Genomic DNA, 15,784 nt, shown 5'->3' with positions numbered 1-15,784 from the left:
AATCAGAAATGATTTTTTTGACTATTCAGTTCAACAAAAATTTCAAGAAATGTCATTTTCAATTAGTCCTAAAACATTTTTTTCCTGAGTTTTCAGAATTGCCAGTGAACTGGAAAATCCCTTATTCACAGAGCTCTGTCAGTTCTTTCCTGACTCCGCCCGACACCAGCACACACCCTGACACAATAGCCCCACTCCGTGTAATGAGGTCTGTTGCCCTGAGGTTTTGAATCACTCTGTGCCCACAAATGGTCCTTTTGATGTGATAGATCAGACAAAAGAACAGGTTTCAGAGTAGCAGCCGTGTTAGTCTGTATTCTCAAAAAGAAAAGGAGGACTTTGGTATCTTAAAAAGAAAAGGAGTACTTGTGGCACCGTAGAGACTTAACAAATTTATTTGAGCATAAGCTTTCGTGAGCTACACCTCACTTCATCGGATGCATTCAGTGGAAAATACAGTGCGGAGATTTATATACACACACAGAGAACATGAAACAATGGATATTACCATACACACTGTACGGAGAGTGATCACTTAAGATGAGCTATTACCAGCAGGTAGGGAGGGTGGGGGCAAGGAAGAAAACCTTTTGTGGTGATAATCAAGGTGGGCCATTTCCAGCAGTTGACAAGAAAGTCTGAGGAACAGTGGGGGGTGGTGGTGGGGAAATAACATGGGAAAACAGTTTTACTTTGTGTAATGACCCATCCACTCCCAGTCTCTATTCAAGCCTAAGTTAATTGTATCCAGTTTGCAAATTAATTCCCATTCAGCAGTCTCTCGTTGGAGTCTGTTTTTGAAGTTTTTTTGTTGAAGAATAGCCACTCTCGGGTCTGTAATCAAGTGACCAGAGAGACTGAAGTGTTCTCCGACTGAAGAACCAAGATTCTCCGCATCTACCAATGTGAATTATGCCATCATGTGCCAGCAATGCCCCTCTGCCATGTACATTGGTCAAACTGGACAGTCTCTACGTAAAAGGATAAATAGACACAAATCAGATGGTTGGATGGGGACACTGCGATGGGTACCCGCATGGCCCCACAGTATGCCAACATTTTTATGGCTGACTTAGCACAACACTTCCTCAGCTCTTGTCCCCTAATCTACTTGCGCTACATTGATGACATCTTCATCATCAGGTTTCAGAGTAACAGCTGTGTTAGTCTGTATTCGCAAAAAAGAAAAGGAGTACTTGTGGCACCTTAGAGACTAACAAATTTATTTCATCATCTGGACCCATAGAAAAGGAGCTCTTGAGGAATTCCACCATGATTTCAACAATTTCCATCCCACCATCAACCTCAGCCTGGACCCAGTCCACACAAGAGATCCACTTCCTGGACACTATGGTGCTAATAAGCGATGGTCACATAAACACCACCCTATACCAGAAACCTACTGACCGCTATTCCTACCTACATGCCTCCAGCTTTCACCCAGATCACACCACACAATCCATTCTCTACAGCCAAGCTCTATGATACAACCGCATTTGCTTCAACCCCTCAGACAGAGACAAAAACCTAAAAGATCTCTATCAAGCATTCTTACAACTACAATACCCACCTGCTGAAGTGAATAAACAGATTGACAGAGCCAGAAGAGTACCCAGAAGTCAGCTACTACAGGACAAGCCCAACAAAGAAAATAACAGAACGCTGCTAGTCATCTCCTTCAGCCCCCAACTAAGATCTCTCCAACGCATCATCAAGGATCTACAGCCTATCCTGAAGGACGACCCATCACTCTCACAGATCTTGGGAGACAGTCTTTGCTCAGATCCCCCACAGATCCCCCCCTTGCTTACAGACAGCCCCCCAACCTGAAGCAAATACTCACCAGCAACCACACACCACACAACAGAACCACTAACCCAGGAACCTATCCTTACAAGAAAGCCCATTGCCAACTGTGTCCACATATCTATTCAGGGGACACCATCATAGGGCCTAATCACAACAGCCACACTATCAGAGGCTCGTTCACCTGCACATCTACCAATGTGAATTATGCCATCCTGTGCCAGCAATGCACCTCTGCCATGTACATTGGTCAAACTGGACAGTCTCTACGTAAAAGGATAAATAGACACAAATCAGATGTCAAGAATTATTACATTCAAAAACCAGACGGAGAACACTTCAATCTCTCTGGTCACTTGATTATAGACCTGAGAGTGGCTATTCTTCAACAAAAAAACTTCAAAAACAGACTCCAACGAGAGACTGCTGAATTGGAATTAATTTGCAAACTGGATACAATTAACTTAGGCTTGAATAGAGACTGGGAGTGGATGGGTCATTACACAAAGTAAAACTATTTTCCCATGTTATTTCCCCACCACCACCCCCCACTGTTCCTCAGACGTTCTTGTCAACTGCTGGAAATGGCCCACCTTGATTATCACCACAAAAGGTTTTCTTCCTTCCTTCCATCCTCCCTACCTGCTGGTAATAGCTCATTTTAAGTGATCATTCTCCTTACAGTGTGTATGGTAATACCCATTGTTTCATGTTCTCTGTGTGTGTATATAAATCTCCGCACTGTATTTTCCACTGAATGCATCCGATGAAGTGAGGTGTAGCTCACGAAAGCTTATGCTCAAATAAATTTGTTAGTCACTAAGGTGCCACAAGTATTCCTTTTCTTTTTACAAAAGAACAGGTTTCAGAGTGGTAGCCGTGTTGGTCTGTATCAGCAAAAACAACGAGGAGTACTTGTGGTATCTTAGAGACACAAATTTATTTGGGCATAAGTTTTCATTGGATAAAACCCACTCCATCAGATGCATTGAGTGGAAAATACAGTAGGAAGATAGATATACACAGTACATGAAAAGATGGGAGTTGCCTTAGCAAGTGGGGGGTCAGTTCTAACGAGACAATTCAATTAAAGTGGGCTATTATCAACAGGAGGAAAAATCACTTTTGTAGTGGTAATCAGGGTGGCCCATATCAAACAGTTGACAAGAAGGTGTGAGTAACAGTAGGGGGAAATTAGTTTTTAGTTTTTGTAGTGACCCATCCACTCCCAGTCTTTATTCAGGCCTAATTCAATAATGTCCAGTTTGCAAATTAATTCCAGTTCTGCAATTTCTCATTGAAGCCTGTTTTTGAAGTTTTTTTGTTGAAGAATTGCCACTTTTAAGCCTGTTATTGAGTGTCCAAACCAGACAGTCTCTATGCAAAAGAATAAATGGACACAAATCAGATGTCAAGAATTATAACATTCAAAAACCAGTCGGAGAACACTTCAACCTCCTGAAAAAGCACAAGAACATATCCACACAGACACACCCCTAGAACCCCGACCTGGGGTATTCTATCTGCTACCCAAGATCCATAAACCTGGAAATCCTGGACGCTCCATCATCTCAGGCATTGGCACCCTGACAGCAGGATTGTCTGGCTATGTAGACTCCCTCCTCAGGCCCTACGTTACCAGCACTCCCAGCTATCTTCGAGACACCACTGACTTCCTGAGGAAACTACAGTCCATTGGTGATCTTCCTAAAAACATCCTAGCCACTATGGATGTAGAAGCCCTCTACACCAACATTCCTCACAAAGATGGACTACAAGCCGTCAGGAACAGTATCCCCGATAATGTCACGGCTAACCTGGTGGCTGAACTTTGTGACTTTGTCCTCACCCATAACTATTTCACATTTGGGGACAATGTATACCTTCAAATCAGCGGCACTGCGATGGGTACCCGCATGGCCCCACAGTATGCCAACATTTTTATGGCTGACTTAGAACAATGCTTCATCAGCTCTCGTCCCCTAATGCTCCTACTCTACTTGCGCTACACTGATGACATCTTCATCATCTGGACCCATGGAAAAGAAGCCCTTGAGGAATTCCACCAGGATTTCAACAATTTCCATCCCACCATCAACCTCAGCCTGGACCAGTCCACACAAGAGATCCACTTCCTGGACACTATGGTGCTAATAAGCGATGGTCACATAAATACCACCCTATATCGGAAACCTACTGACCGCTATTCCTACCTACATGCCTCTAGCTTTCATCCAGATCATACCACTCGATCCATTGTCTACAGCCAAGCTCTGCGATATAACCGCATTTGCTCCAACCCCTCAGACAGAGACAAACACCTAAAAGATCTCTATCATGCATTCCTACAACTACAATACCCACCTGCTGAAGTGAAGAAACAGATTGACAGCCAGAAGAGTACCCAGAAGTCACCTACTACAGGACAGGACCAACAAAGAAAATAACAGAACGCCACTAGCCATCACCTTCAGCCCCCAACTAAAACCTCTCCAACGCATCATCAAGGATCTACAACCTATCCTGAAGGACGACCCATCACTCTCACAGATCTTGGGAGACAGGCCAGTCCTTGCTTACAGACAGCCCCCCAATCTGAAGCAAATACTCACCAGCAACCACACACCACACAACAGAACCACTAACCCAGGAACCTATCCTTGCAACAAAGCCCGTTGCCAACTCTGTCCACATATCTATTCAGGGGATACCATCATAGGGCCTAATCACATCAGCCACACTATCAGAGGCTCGTTCACCTGCGCATCTACCAATGTGATATATGCCATCATGTGCCAGCAATGCCCCTCTGCCATGTACATTGGTCAAACTGGACAGTCTCTACGTAAAAGAATGAATGGACACAAATCAGACGTCAAGAATTATAACATTCAAAAACCAGTTGGAGAACACTTCAATCTCTCTGGTCACTTGATTACAGACCTGAGGGTGGCTATCCTTCAACAAAAAAGCTTCAAAAACAGACTCCAACGAGAGACTGCTGAATTGGAATTCATTTGCAAACTGGATACAATTAACTTAGGCTTGAATAGAGACTGGGAATGGATGAGTCATTACACAAAGTAAAACTATTTCCCCATGTTATTTCTCCCCCCCACCCCCCCCCACTCCACCCCCCACTGTTCCTCTGATATTCTTGTTAACTGCTGGAATTAGCCTACCTTGCTTGTCACCATGAAAGGTTTTCCTCCTTTCCCCCCCCCGCTGCTGGTGATGGCTTATCTTAAGTGATCACTCTCCTTACAGTGTGTATGATAAACCCATTGTTTCATGTTCTCTGTGTGTGTATATAAATCTCTCCTCTGTTTTTTCCACCAAATGCATCCGATGAAGTGAGCTGTAGCTCACGAAAGCTTATGCTCTAATAAATTTGTTAGTCTCTAAGGTGCCACAAGTACTCCTTTTCTTTTTTCAACCTCCCTGGACACTCAATAACAGACAGTTCCTCAACAAAAAAATGGTGAGGCCCTTGAGACGTGAAAATATTTATTCCCCTTGTGTGACGGCCAAACTAATTATGGGACCAAGCCTCAGAATTCATCTCTGGAGCCCAAAACTGTCCCCAAGTACAGGAGCGCTCAGATCTGACATTTGCTTTGGACCCATTTAATGTCCAAATATACATTGGAGATCAGTTTGTCCCAGTTGCCGTGCCAATGTTTCCACCTGTTGAGGTAAAACTCCGATCCTCCAAGGACCTATCTACATGGGGAAACTGACTGGAACAGTGAGAGGAGAATAAACCACTCTAGAATAACTGCCGGTGTGGTGGAGACTCTAGACCAGATAAAGAGATCACATTCCAGATTAATTACTCTGCTTGGGAAGTGCATTGATTTTCCTGGAATAAAAGTGACTTTCATTGCCTCCACAGATCCCCCACCAGCAAGCCTGCTGGCCCTGCCATTGGCCTTGGCACCCATTCGAAGCTGTTAGCCATTTGGGGAGTGGGCACATGCCCATTTGACTCCCACATTGTGGAACTGAGGGGAGATGCAAACCCCAATAATCCTATTCCTGTGCCAGGGGCTTAGGGGAGTTCCTGTTTGGTTTTGCTTTTAACGCTTTGTCTGGTAGGGAGTTCACAGAGGGCTCCCTCCCGTTGTTGTATTTTGGCTGAGGAAGGACTATTCATGTGAGTAAAACAAGTAGGCTTTAGTTGGTATTAGGTCCCCTCTGCCTTGGCAGGCGGTGAAAGAAGCCAGGGCACAAGAGTCTTCTTGTCCTGATGAAATATCCCCATAGCATCTTCGATTTGGTTACTCCTGTGATGCCAGGAGACTCTCCTGGTCTTTGCCCAAGGAATGTTAGGATCCATTGGATAAGGTTGCAGCCACCCTTGCCCAAAGGGTTCTGCACTGTGCCAGCGAGACAGCCTCCCCATTGAACCTGAGCTCTTGGTGCGAGCTCTTCTACCTTATCAAAACATAGGGCTATGTGTGCTCAGGGTGTGGGCCCAGCATCTGGTTCATATTTGGCAAATAGCCAGGTAGTTTGCATTGACATATAACTTGGTGCCATCTAGAGGCTGGGATAAGGTGACCATCAGGAGTCCCAGACAGGATATATTTGCAAAAGTGGCCTTTAAGGGTATGTCTACACTGCAATTAGACACCCATGGCTGGCTGGTGCCAGCTGATGCGGGCTCGCGGGGCTCAGGCTAGGGGGCTGTTTAATTGTGATGCTGATGTTTGGGCTCAGGCTGGAGCCTGGGCTCTAAGACACTGCGAGATAGCAGGGTCCCAGAGCTTGGGCTGCAGCCTGAGCCCGAATGTCTACACTGCAATTAAACAGCCCCTGAGCCCTGTGAGCCCAAGTCAGCTGGCACAGGCCAGCCGTGGGTGTCTAATTGCACTGTAGACATACCCAACACTGCCAGCCAAATGGTGGGCCTAGAATTACGTGCTCACCTCTTTGTGCTCACAGCTGCACACTTTAAATTTCCTAGCTTTCTGCCTGCACCCAGTTTTGGAGGCCAGGTTGAGACCTAGCTAAAATCAAGGCCAAGACGGCTAAGCACAAATCTGCAGTCAATTAGGGTCATGATTATGCATGTCACAGACCTGCCCCTCTCCCCCCAAACATGGAGATTAAGTTGAGGTCCTTTCCATAATTAAGTCCTTATAATTCAGTCATTTTGGACTTATCTGAGTGCAGTAAAAATGCTAAATCCTGCTTCTCTTGTTCACATGAGTCAATCATACTCAGTTGGATAAGAACAGAAGAACATCATCACATAAGAATGGCCATACTGGGTCAGACCAATGGCTCAGCTAGGCCATCCTGTCTCTGACAGAGGCCAATTCCAGATGCTTCAGAGAGAATGAACAGAACAGGGCAATTTATCAAGTGATCCATCCCCTGTCACCCACTCCCGGCTTCTGGCAGTCAGAGGTTTCGGGACAACCAGAGCATGGGGTTGTGTCCCTGACCATTTTGGCTAATAGCCATTGATGGACATATCCTCCATGAACTGACATTTTTTAAACTCAGTTATACTTTGGGCCTTCACAACATCTCCTGGCAATGAGTTACGCAGGTTGGCTTTGTATTAGTAGAATTTTATGTTTGTATTTTGTATAATCTAGAATGAAGGATAAAGAATAAGATAATAATGTAGCATGTATCAAATGTATTGATGTATGATTTGACCATATACTGCCAGCCACCCTTTTTGAGTAGCAGAAAGGAATGGCCTAATGTGCCATTGGTAGAGATGCATCAGCCAGAATTTCTTTACGTTTGGACTGATTTCAAGGCAGTAATAGACCTTTGAGGGTCACTGCTTTGTTGTAGGTTTAGCATTTTAAAATAAGTAAAAGAATGCTGTGATTGTTTTTCTTTTGAATTGCAATTTGATGTTCCTGTTCAAAATGTTCTGTGTAAATTAATTCTGTCTTGTATGTCAATGAGGAATGTGTGTTAAGAGATAAGTGTGAAGGCCATCACTGAACCAGATGTTCTAGGGAGAAACCGGAGACAGATGCAAAGGTGCCAGGAGGCTGCAACACGCTTCTATTGAAATGTCAGAGGTGGGCAGATTGATGACTCTAAAGATGAGACAGGCACCTATCAACGGGGACAAGATAGATGTGATTAAAGCCAGCCTGGGGTAACTCCCTGAGAAACTTAATAAAAGAACGAGATAAAGGATGAAAAGGACAATTTAAGAAAACAAGCACTTGTCAAACAATTGATTACAGCATGATGGTGCAAAACTCATTGGTCCCAATGAAGGAAAATCACTATATAAACAGGGGGCCTGGCCATGAAATTTTGGGTTCATGCTGCCAAGACTTCCCCGGAGCATTGTGTCATGACCAATGGAACCCGGCTCCTCCCTACCCGTGATCAACCTAGCTGTCCACCAGATTAATCCCAATTCTGGACTGGTAACTATAACATCGACTGGCGGGACAGTGTGTGTGTGTGTTTGTGGTGTGAGTGAATGCATATGCTAATTGTTGTATCTTCAATAAACGTGGCATGTTGCCTTTTCCCCTGAAAAAGATCCAGTGTGCTTCTTATAAGCATAACATTTTTGGTGGAGAATGTGTTGTGTGACGTAGTACTTCCTTTTGTTTTTTTAAAACCTGCTGCCTGTTAATTTCATTGGGTGACCCCTGGTCCTTGTGCTATGTGAGAAGATAAATAACACATCCCTATTCACTGTCTCCACCCCAGTCATGCTTTTATAGACCTGGATCATCTCCCCGCTCAGTCGGCTCTTTTCCTAGCTGAACAGTCCCAGTCTTAATAATCTCTCCTTGTGAATAGCCCCACTGAATGAATGAGACTCACTCACATGTGTAAAAACCAGCAGGATTTGACCCTAAAGGCTACATCTACACTTGGAGCTAGGGATGTGATTCCCAGCTCATGCAGACACTCTTGTGCTAGCTCTTATCAAGCTAGTGTGCTAAAAATAGTAGTGTAGCCACACTAGCACAGTCAGCGGCAAGTGGTGGCCTAGCTTAGCCACCGCCAATACACGCCTAGAGGGTCCAGACAGGTTTGTGTGCTGAGCAGCTAGCCTATGCCACCGCTCGCCACTGCCTGGGCTACCGCAGCTACACCACTGCTTTTAGCCCAATGAGAGTGAATGCGAGTATGTCTACATGAGCTGGGAACACACGCCAAGCTCCAAGTGTAGACAGTCAAAGCCTGAAACGTATTCCTTTTTTTAAAAGTCGGAAAATAATATGAAACAATTAAATGCATTTTCCTCAAAGTTTTCCAAGCCAAAAAAATCACTTTGGGCCATGGAGAATGTCAGCTCAAAAAGACATTTTTTTGCAAAGTTAGGCACCAGCAGAAGCAGGGTGTTATAACTGGGCCGGCAATACTGCTGGAGCTTTTAGCACTACCAATGCCATAATGCCCCCAGCTCAAGAAAAATACCTTCACCTCTCAATAGGCAAGGGGCCATTGTCTCCATTATCCTCCAACCTGTATAGTCAGTTACGCCAGTGACAGTGAGTGCAAAGGGGGATATAAAACACTGTCACACAAGAACAGGAGTGTTCCCACTCATTTTGCACTGGTGCACAGGACAATCCAAGGTGCAGGGCAAAGATCTGCAAGCCGGATGGTTTTTCAAGTTAAAGCTTAAACTGTGGAAAGGAACGGAGATGGTTTGGAAGGCAAATGCTCCTTGACCCACCTGGAATCACGGTGATTGTTTTCAGTGCGCGGAGAACACGGAACGTTCGTAGAGCTGAGACATTTCCCAAATCCACAAACTCTGTGGTGTAACTGTGGAGGGAGGGAAGAAGGATTCAGAAGGATTCAGACTTTGCTCTGCTGCGGCAGCTGGACATGAGGGGTGTTTTTGCAGCACTCTAGGTCCCATGGTCACTTTCAGAGACAAAAGCAGTAGAGCTGCCAACCTGCAGCGTTACCACGGAGGGAGCCTATAGCTGTGTGCTGCTGTGAGTGCCTGAAGAGGACTTGTTAGCACTTCACAGCTACTTGCAAAGACTAATGGGGGAAGGTCTGGAGCTGTGTTGCCTTGAGAAGGCTGGGGAAAGCTCCCAGTAGCAAGGTGCCTGTGGTATTGTCTACACTGGGAAGTTTTACACCAGGTGAGCTATACCGATTGATTCCTGATGATGATGATGATAGCATTCTTGAGCTCCAGTCTTGGACCATGGCCCCACTGCAGTAGGTGCTGTACAAACACAACACAGAGATGCCCCCTGCCTTCATTGGAGGTTTTTAAGAGCAGGTTAGAAAAAGAACTGTCGGGGATGGTCTAGATAATCCTTAGTCCTGCCTTGAGTGCAGGAGACTGGACTATTTGACCTCTCAAGGTCCCTTTCAGTCCTATGATTCAATGCCTCATGTCCACATGCTGTACTGGTGTGGCTTACTCTGGTTACAAGCCAAGGAAGATCAAGTCCCTTATTATACTGGTGCATAAGGTGGCTGCTCACACCTTCCCAGAACACCGGACATTCCGGTACTTCTGGGAATGGTGTGACCTTACCCCTGCCGGTGTTAACTCCGCCCTCGCTAGTATGGTGGTGAGTGTGAGGTCATGCCACGTCCGGAGGGGGCACCATCTTTAAGAATGCGCCACCTCACCCCCACCAGTGTGACCTTTCATACACGGTGCATGCGAGGTGACTCTGCATGCCAGAGGTGCCATTTTTAAGAGCGGGCTGGGGCAGAGCAGTGTTCCCATCCGATATGGGACAAAACCATGTCCAGTTTTGTCCAAGTACCGGGCAGGGCAAACCTCTCAAAAAGGGGGCCATCCAGTTTAATCCTGGACTAGTGGCCTCCCTACTATGCACTGGCCTGTGCAGACAAATCTTAGGATGTGGTAGTCACACTGTCATAAGGCCACTGTGGATGATGCCTTGGGATCTGGGGTAGGGTTGCCAGGCTTTCAGTTTTCCACCGGAATGCCTGGTTGAAAAGGGATCCTGGCGACTCCAGTCAGCACCACTGACCGGGCATTAAAAGTCCGGTTGGCGGTGCTGCGGGTCTAAGGCAGGATCCCTACCTGCCCTGGCACCGCGCTGTGCCCTGGAAGTGGCCAGCAGGTCCGGCTCCTAGGCAGGGGGGCCACGGGGCTCTGCGTGTGGCCCCTGCCCCGAGCACCAGCTCCGCGGCCAGTGGGAGCTGGGATGGCAGTGCCTGCAGGTTAGAGCAGCCCACGGAGCCTCCTGGCCCACCCATCTAGGAGCTAGACCTGCTGGCTGCTTCCGGGGTGAAGCGTGGTGCCAGGGCAGGTAGGTAGCCTGCCTTAGACCTGCAGCACTGCCAACCGGAGTCTTAACGGTGAGCCTGCACCCCCAGCTGGAACCCTCACCCCCCCTGCTCCTCAACCCTCTGTCCCAGCCCTGAGCCCCTCATCCCAAGCCCCACCCCAAAGCCTGCACTGCCAGCCAGAGCCCTCACCCACCCACACCCCAACCCTCTGCCCAAATTCAGAGCCCCCTCCCACACCCTGAACCCCTCATCCCAAGCCCCACCCCAGAGCCCTCACCCCCGCCTGCACTCCAACTTCCTGCCTCAACCTGCAGCCTCCTCTCACATTCCAAATCCCTCAGCCCCACCCCCCAGCCTGGAGCCCCCTCCTGCCCCCCAAACCCCTCATCCCCAGTCTCACCCTAGAGCCCGCACCCCCATCTGGAACCCTCACCCCCTCCTGAACCCCAAGCCCAGAGCCCTGCCCCAGCCTGGAGCCCCCTCCCACATCCTGAAACCCTCATTTCTGGCCCCACCCTGGAGCCCACACACCCAGTTAGGGCCCTCACCCCCTTAGATAACCCAACACCCTGCCCCAGCCCAGTGAAAGTGAGTGAGGGTGGGGTAGAGTGATTCGCCAAGGGAGGGGGAATGTAGTGATCGGAGAGGAGGGCCTTGAGGTAGGGACAGGCTAAGGTGTTCAGTTTTGTGTGATTAGAGAGTTGGCAACCCTAATCTGGGAAGGCTGGGAGCCATAGGCATGGTAACTAGGGGTGCAGGGGGTTCTGAAGGACCCCAGATTTTATGTGGGGTCTCCGGTCAACCAGAGCTCCACTGCTGGCCCCACGCCTGGGGTCCTGGGTGCTGCCCCCGACCCCAGCTGTAGCCCCAGCCTTGATCCCCTTATCCCTGTCTGGGTCCCCCCTCCCGGAGACATGGACCTGCTCCCAGCCCCAGCTCTGGGGGGGGGGCGGGCAAGGAGAGACATGGACGCAGTAAGAGGGCTGGCTTTCAGCACCCCCACTATTAAAAGTGTTCCAGTGCCCCTGGTGGGAGCAGGGGAGGTCGGACTCTACAACATCCCCTCTGTGCTGCCACTACTCCATCCCATGGAGCAGAGAATCCGCTGGGTCCTGCACAGCTAGCAAGGCCTGGTGTGCCTTGGGAAATGCCATCAGGTTTAACAGTGGAGTCAGCATCATGCCTCCTGGCACCAGTACTGGGACCAGAGCTTAGCCCACAGGGGCTGGCACCACCTGTCCTGGTCTGCACGGAGCCAGTCGTTGGTGGCCAGCATCATGTCACCAAACTCAGTGGATCAAAATAGTCTTTCATTGTGATTCCCCTTCCAAGTGAAGAGGAGGCCAGAGGAGTGCAAGCATCTTTCCCCTGCCCCTCCCTGCAGGTTGTCCTACAGGAGAGAGTCTCTCTTTCTTCCCATCTGTAAAATGAGGAGAAGGAGCCTTTGCCAGAAGGCCCTGCACAGGGGTGAAAGTAAGTCGAGTGACTTACTGGTACTCTGGGGCCAGCTCTGGTCCCTGGAAGGGGCGGGGCCTAGGGTGGAAGGGGCGGGGTTGAGGGGGTCAGAGCCAGCCCCAGGCCACCCTGTAAGCTAAGTGCCCCCCCCACCAGGGTAGCAGTAGCAGCCCGGGGCTCTGGGGGCTATTTAAAGGGCCCAAGGCTCCCCTCTTCTACCGCCCTGGCCCTTTAAATAGCCGCTGGAGCCCTGGGGAAGTGGCGGGGCTCCAGCGGCTATTTAAAGGACCATGGCGGCAGAGGCCATTGGAGCCCTGACCCTTTAAATAGTCCCTGGAGCCCCCGCTACCCCAGGGCTCCGGGGGCTATTTAAAGGGCCCGCGGCTCCCCTGCTTCTACCGCCCCAGTCCTTTAAATAGCCCCCAGAGCCCTGGAGTAGCGGCAGCAGGGCTCTAGCGGCTATTTAAAGGGCCCAGGCGGTAGAAGCAGGGGAGCCCCAAGCCCTTTAAATAGCTGCCGGAGCCGTGCAGCCGCTACCCCAGGGCTCCAGCAGTGGGGCTCTGGAGGCAATTTAAAGGTCCTGGGGCTCCAGCCACTACTGGGAGCCCCAGACCCTTTAAATTGCCTCCCGGGGAAGCTGGGCTGCCCCAGTATGGTGCACCAGCTCTTACCGGTACACCGTACCGGGGCGTACCAGCTTACTTTCACCTCTGGCCCTGCAGGTCTAGAATCCAGGGCTGCTAAGCTACCAGGCAGCCAGCACCTCCAAGCTGTCCCCCAGCAGCAGCTCTACCCAGCCTGTGTGCCACTTCCCATGACTGGCTGGGACCATCTTAAGGGTTTGATAGGCAGCAGCCTCATGGCTCCTGTTTGGCTCCTGGCTCTATACAAACCCAAGGGGCATTCCAGCAGGTGTCCATGATGGTTCCTGTTCTATGCTCTTAGAACTCTTGGCTTGACCTCGGCTTGTTCTGGACTTTGCACCTGACTCAGACCCTGAAAAGTTACTTGGATTCTGACCCTTGGTAATGACCCTGGCCCAGAACTGATCAGGAACTCCTCAGATACTCCCAGCCTCAGGTTTGTCCTTGATGGCCCCTACCCTATGCAGCGGCTGCCAAGCCTGCAAAGCATTTTCAGATCCTCAGATGAGGGAGCAGCACTGCAGGAACGAGAATGCTGCATGAAGGAGATGGACAACACTTGCTACAGTGACTTGCTAAATCTTATTAGCCAAACTAATTTGACTCTGCTTGCATGGAAACACCATCTGAGGGACTGCGAACGAGGAGCAAGGCTGAACCTGACAGATCAAAGCATGGGGAGCCGAGCAGTGGCATGAGCAGTCATCAGGGTTAGGACTGGTCGGATTTAATGTCTTCACTGCCCACCTGGAAGAGAGAGCAGCTGGCACATTAACTGGTCCCAGCAGATATTGAAGGGGCATGGTGTGAACACTAGTGAGGACAGAGAAATAATAGGAAGAGATTCACTGCAGAGAGGCTAGAAATATGGGTAGGAAGTAGCACAATTTGATTCTTCCTGGGCAAAGTGAGGTAACAAGCCAGGCCTGACTGAGAGGGACAGGCAAGGTGACCTAGGTGGGCCGTGTCTGCTTTGGAGATGTACCCCAATCCTGGCCATAGGGGGCGAACAACCAGAGCAAAACCCCAAGTGTAGACAAGGAAAGTCACAATATGCCCCAGTGACGTTTAACCCTGCTTGGCACTGGGGTTAGCTCCACCGACGCAATCACAGCTCTCCTTGTCTACATTTAGGGTGTGGCTACTTTAGTAACTGGCCATCCAGTGCAGGAATTGGGGAATACCCCCAGTGTAGACTATACCAGCTCTAACATCTGTAGCTATTTTCCAGACATTTGTTTCCAATTCATCCTATACCACAGATGTTTCAACTTGGTTAGCTGGGCTTCCTGCCTGTGCCACGTCCCTTACTGAGTATACTTACGCCATAACGATAACACTGAAATCCAGCCAGTTCCATGGGTCGCGTAGGAATGTAAATTGGTCAATGCAAAATCCTCTCGCTACTATCTTTATCATGGACTCGAAGGTGTATATCCCAGTGAAGGTGTATCTGAAAGCAGAAACAGTGACTTATGGTAAGTAGACAAGACAAGCAGCTGAAAGGGAAAACTATCCAAGACACTTGCAAAAATGTTATGTGTATGAGGGAAAAATGGGTCCTGGGACCTTTATGGGAAAAGGGTTGGAAAATATGTCTTAGCAGTCATTTTCCGTGGCTGCTGACAGCAGCTGAGCTCTGCTAGCATTAGCAAAATTGGGAGCCTTAATACAGATGGGCTGCTCACTACTATCACCGCTTTCAGCACCATGGGCCGGATTTCCAAATGAGCTCAGCATGGTGAGGGCACGCAGGGTCTGGGCCATTAGTATCACCACCGGGGCTGCTGGATGTTTTGAAAACTTCAGCCCCTATTTAGGCGCCTAAATGGGAGGCTCTTTGGAAAATCTGGCACTGATAGTGGGCGCTGAGCCATGGTAATCTGGCCCCAAATTGTGGGTGCTGAGCCCTCAAAAACCTGCTGCCTGCTCGGAGCCCTGTCTGTCCTGCAGCTGAGCCGCGGTGAGTAGTGGTGGGAGGCTGTTCAGAAATGTGCCCATGGTTGCAAAATCTAGAGCTGGACACAAACTTGGGTTCTGAGATCACAAACATGGTGATAGCTCAGTCCAGGGGTCTCCAAACTACACATGCCCATTTCCCAAGGCCCCTTCACCCCTTACCCTCAGGCCCTGTCCAATAAGCAGGACAGATTTCTGTAGAGAGCAGCCATGCAGCAAAAGGGGCTGCCCTCTCCAGTGCCATCAGGAGGCCAAGCTGCAATGGGAGGAAAGGAACTTACTCCACGTTCTTGGCCCACGGTGGCGGGTCGCTCATTGCCATGAACACACAGTTGGTCAAAATGGTGATCATGATAAACATGCTGAATAATTTATAACCAGGTCAAGGAAAATCTCTCTGGGCATGTCACAGGCTCCCCTCCTCCCCCAAGTCCTCTCCAAGGCCAGGTGCAGCGGTAAGAGCACATGCAGTGTTTCCCTCCATCCCAGCCCTGGAGTGTGGCTCCCAGACGAGATGCCTGGCATTTCAGAACAACGCAGAGATGGGGAAAGCTTAAACTATTCCACCAATGTCCCTCTTCACTATGGTCACTTCTCCACCTCCAGCCATACCCACAGCCTGCCCCAAGCCCCAGCCCTTCCTGGCATCCCTCGGCCCTCCTCTCCCCCTCCCAACTCCC

General features: G+C 49.2%; 1 protein-coding gene across 1 annotated transcript in view; it reads right to left on the bottom strand.

Annotated features, from left to right (window-relative positions):
- SCN4A (sodium voltage-gated channel alpha subunit 4) overlaps positions 1 to 15,784 on the bottom strand; it is a 132,037-nt gene that overhangs the window by 101,343 nt on the left and 14,910 nt on the right. The window contains exons 3-5 of the mRNA XM_038385508.2: positions 15,386 to 15,475; positions 14,470 to 14,598; positions 9,491 to 9,582 (exon numbers count right to left, since the gene is read on the bottom strand). Coding sequence (XP_038241436.1) covers positions 9,491 to 9,582; positions 14,470 to 14,598; positions 15,386 to 15,475 — 311 coding nt within the window. The remainder of the gene's footprint in view (positions 1 to 9,490; positions 9,583 to 14,469; positions 14,599 to 15,385; positions 15,476 to 15,784) is intronic.

The sequence above is a fragment of the Dermochelys coriacea genome, chromosome 27, assembly GCF_009764565.3.
Source record: "Dermochelys coriacea isolate rDerCor1 chromosome 27, rDerCor1.pri.v4, whole genome shotgun sequence".
Classification (NCBI taxonomy): domain Eukaryota; kingdom Metazoa; phylum Chordata; order Testudines; family Dermochelyidae; genus Dermochelys; species Dermochelys coriacea.
The sequence above is the reverse complement of the archived record's forward strand: the minus strand, read 5'-3'. Positions and strand labels throughout refer to the sequence as shown.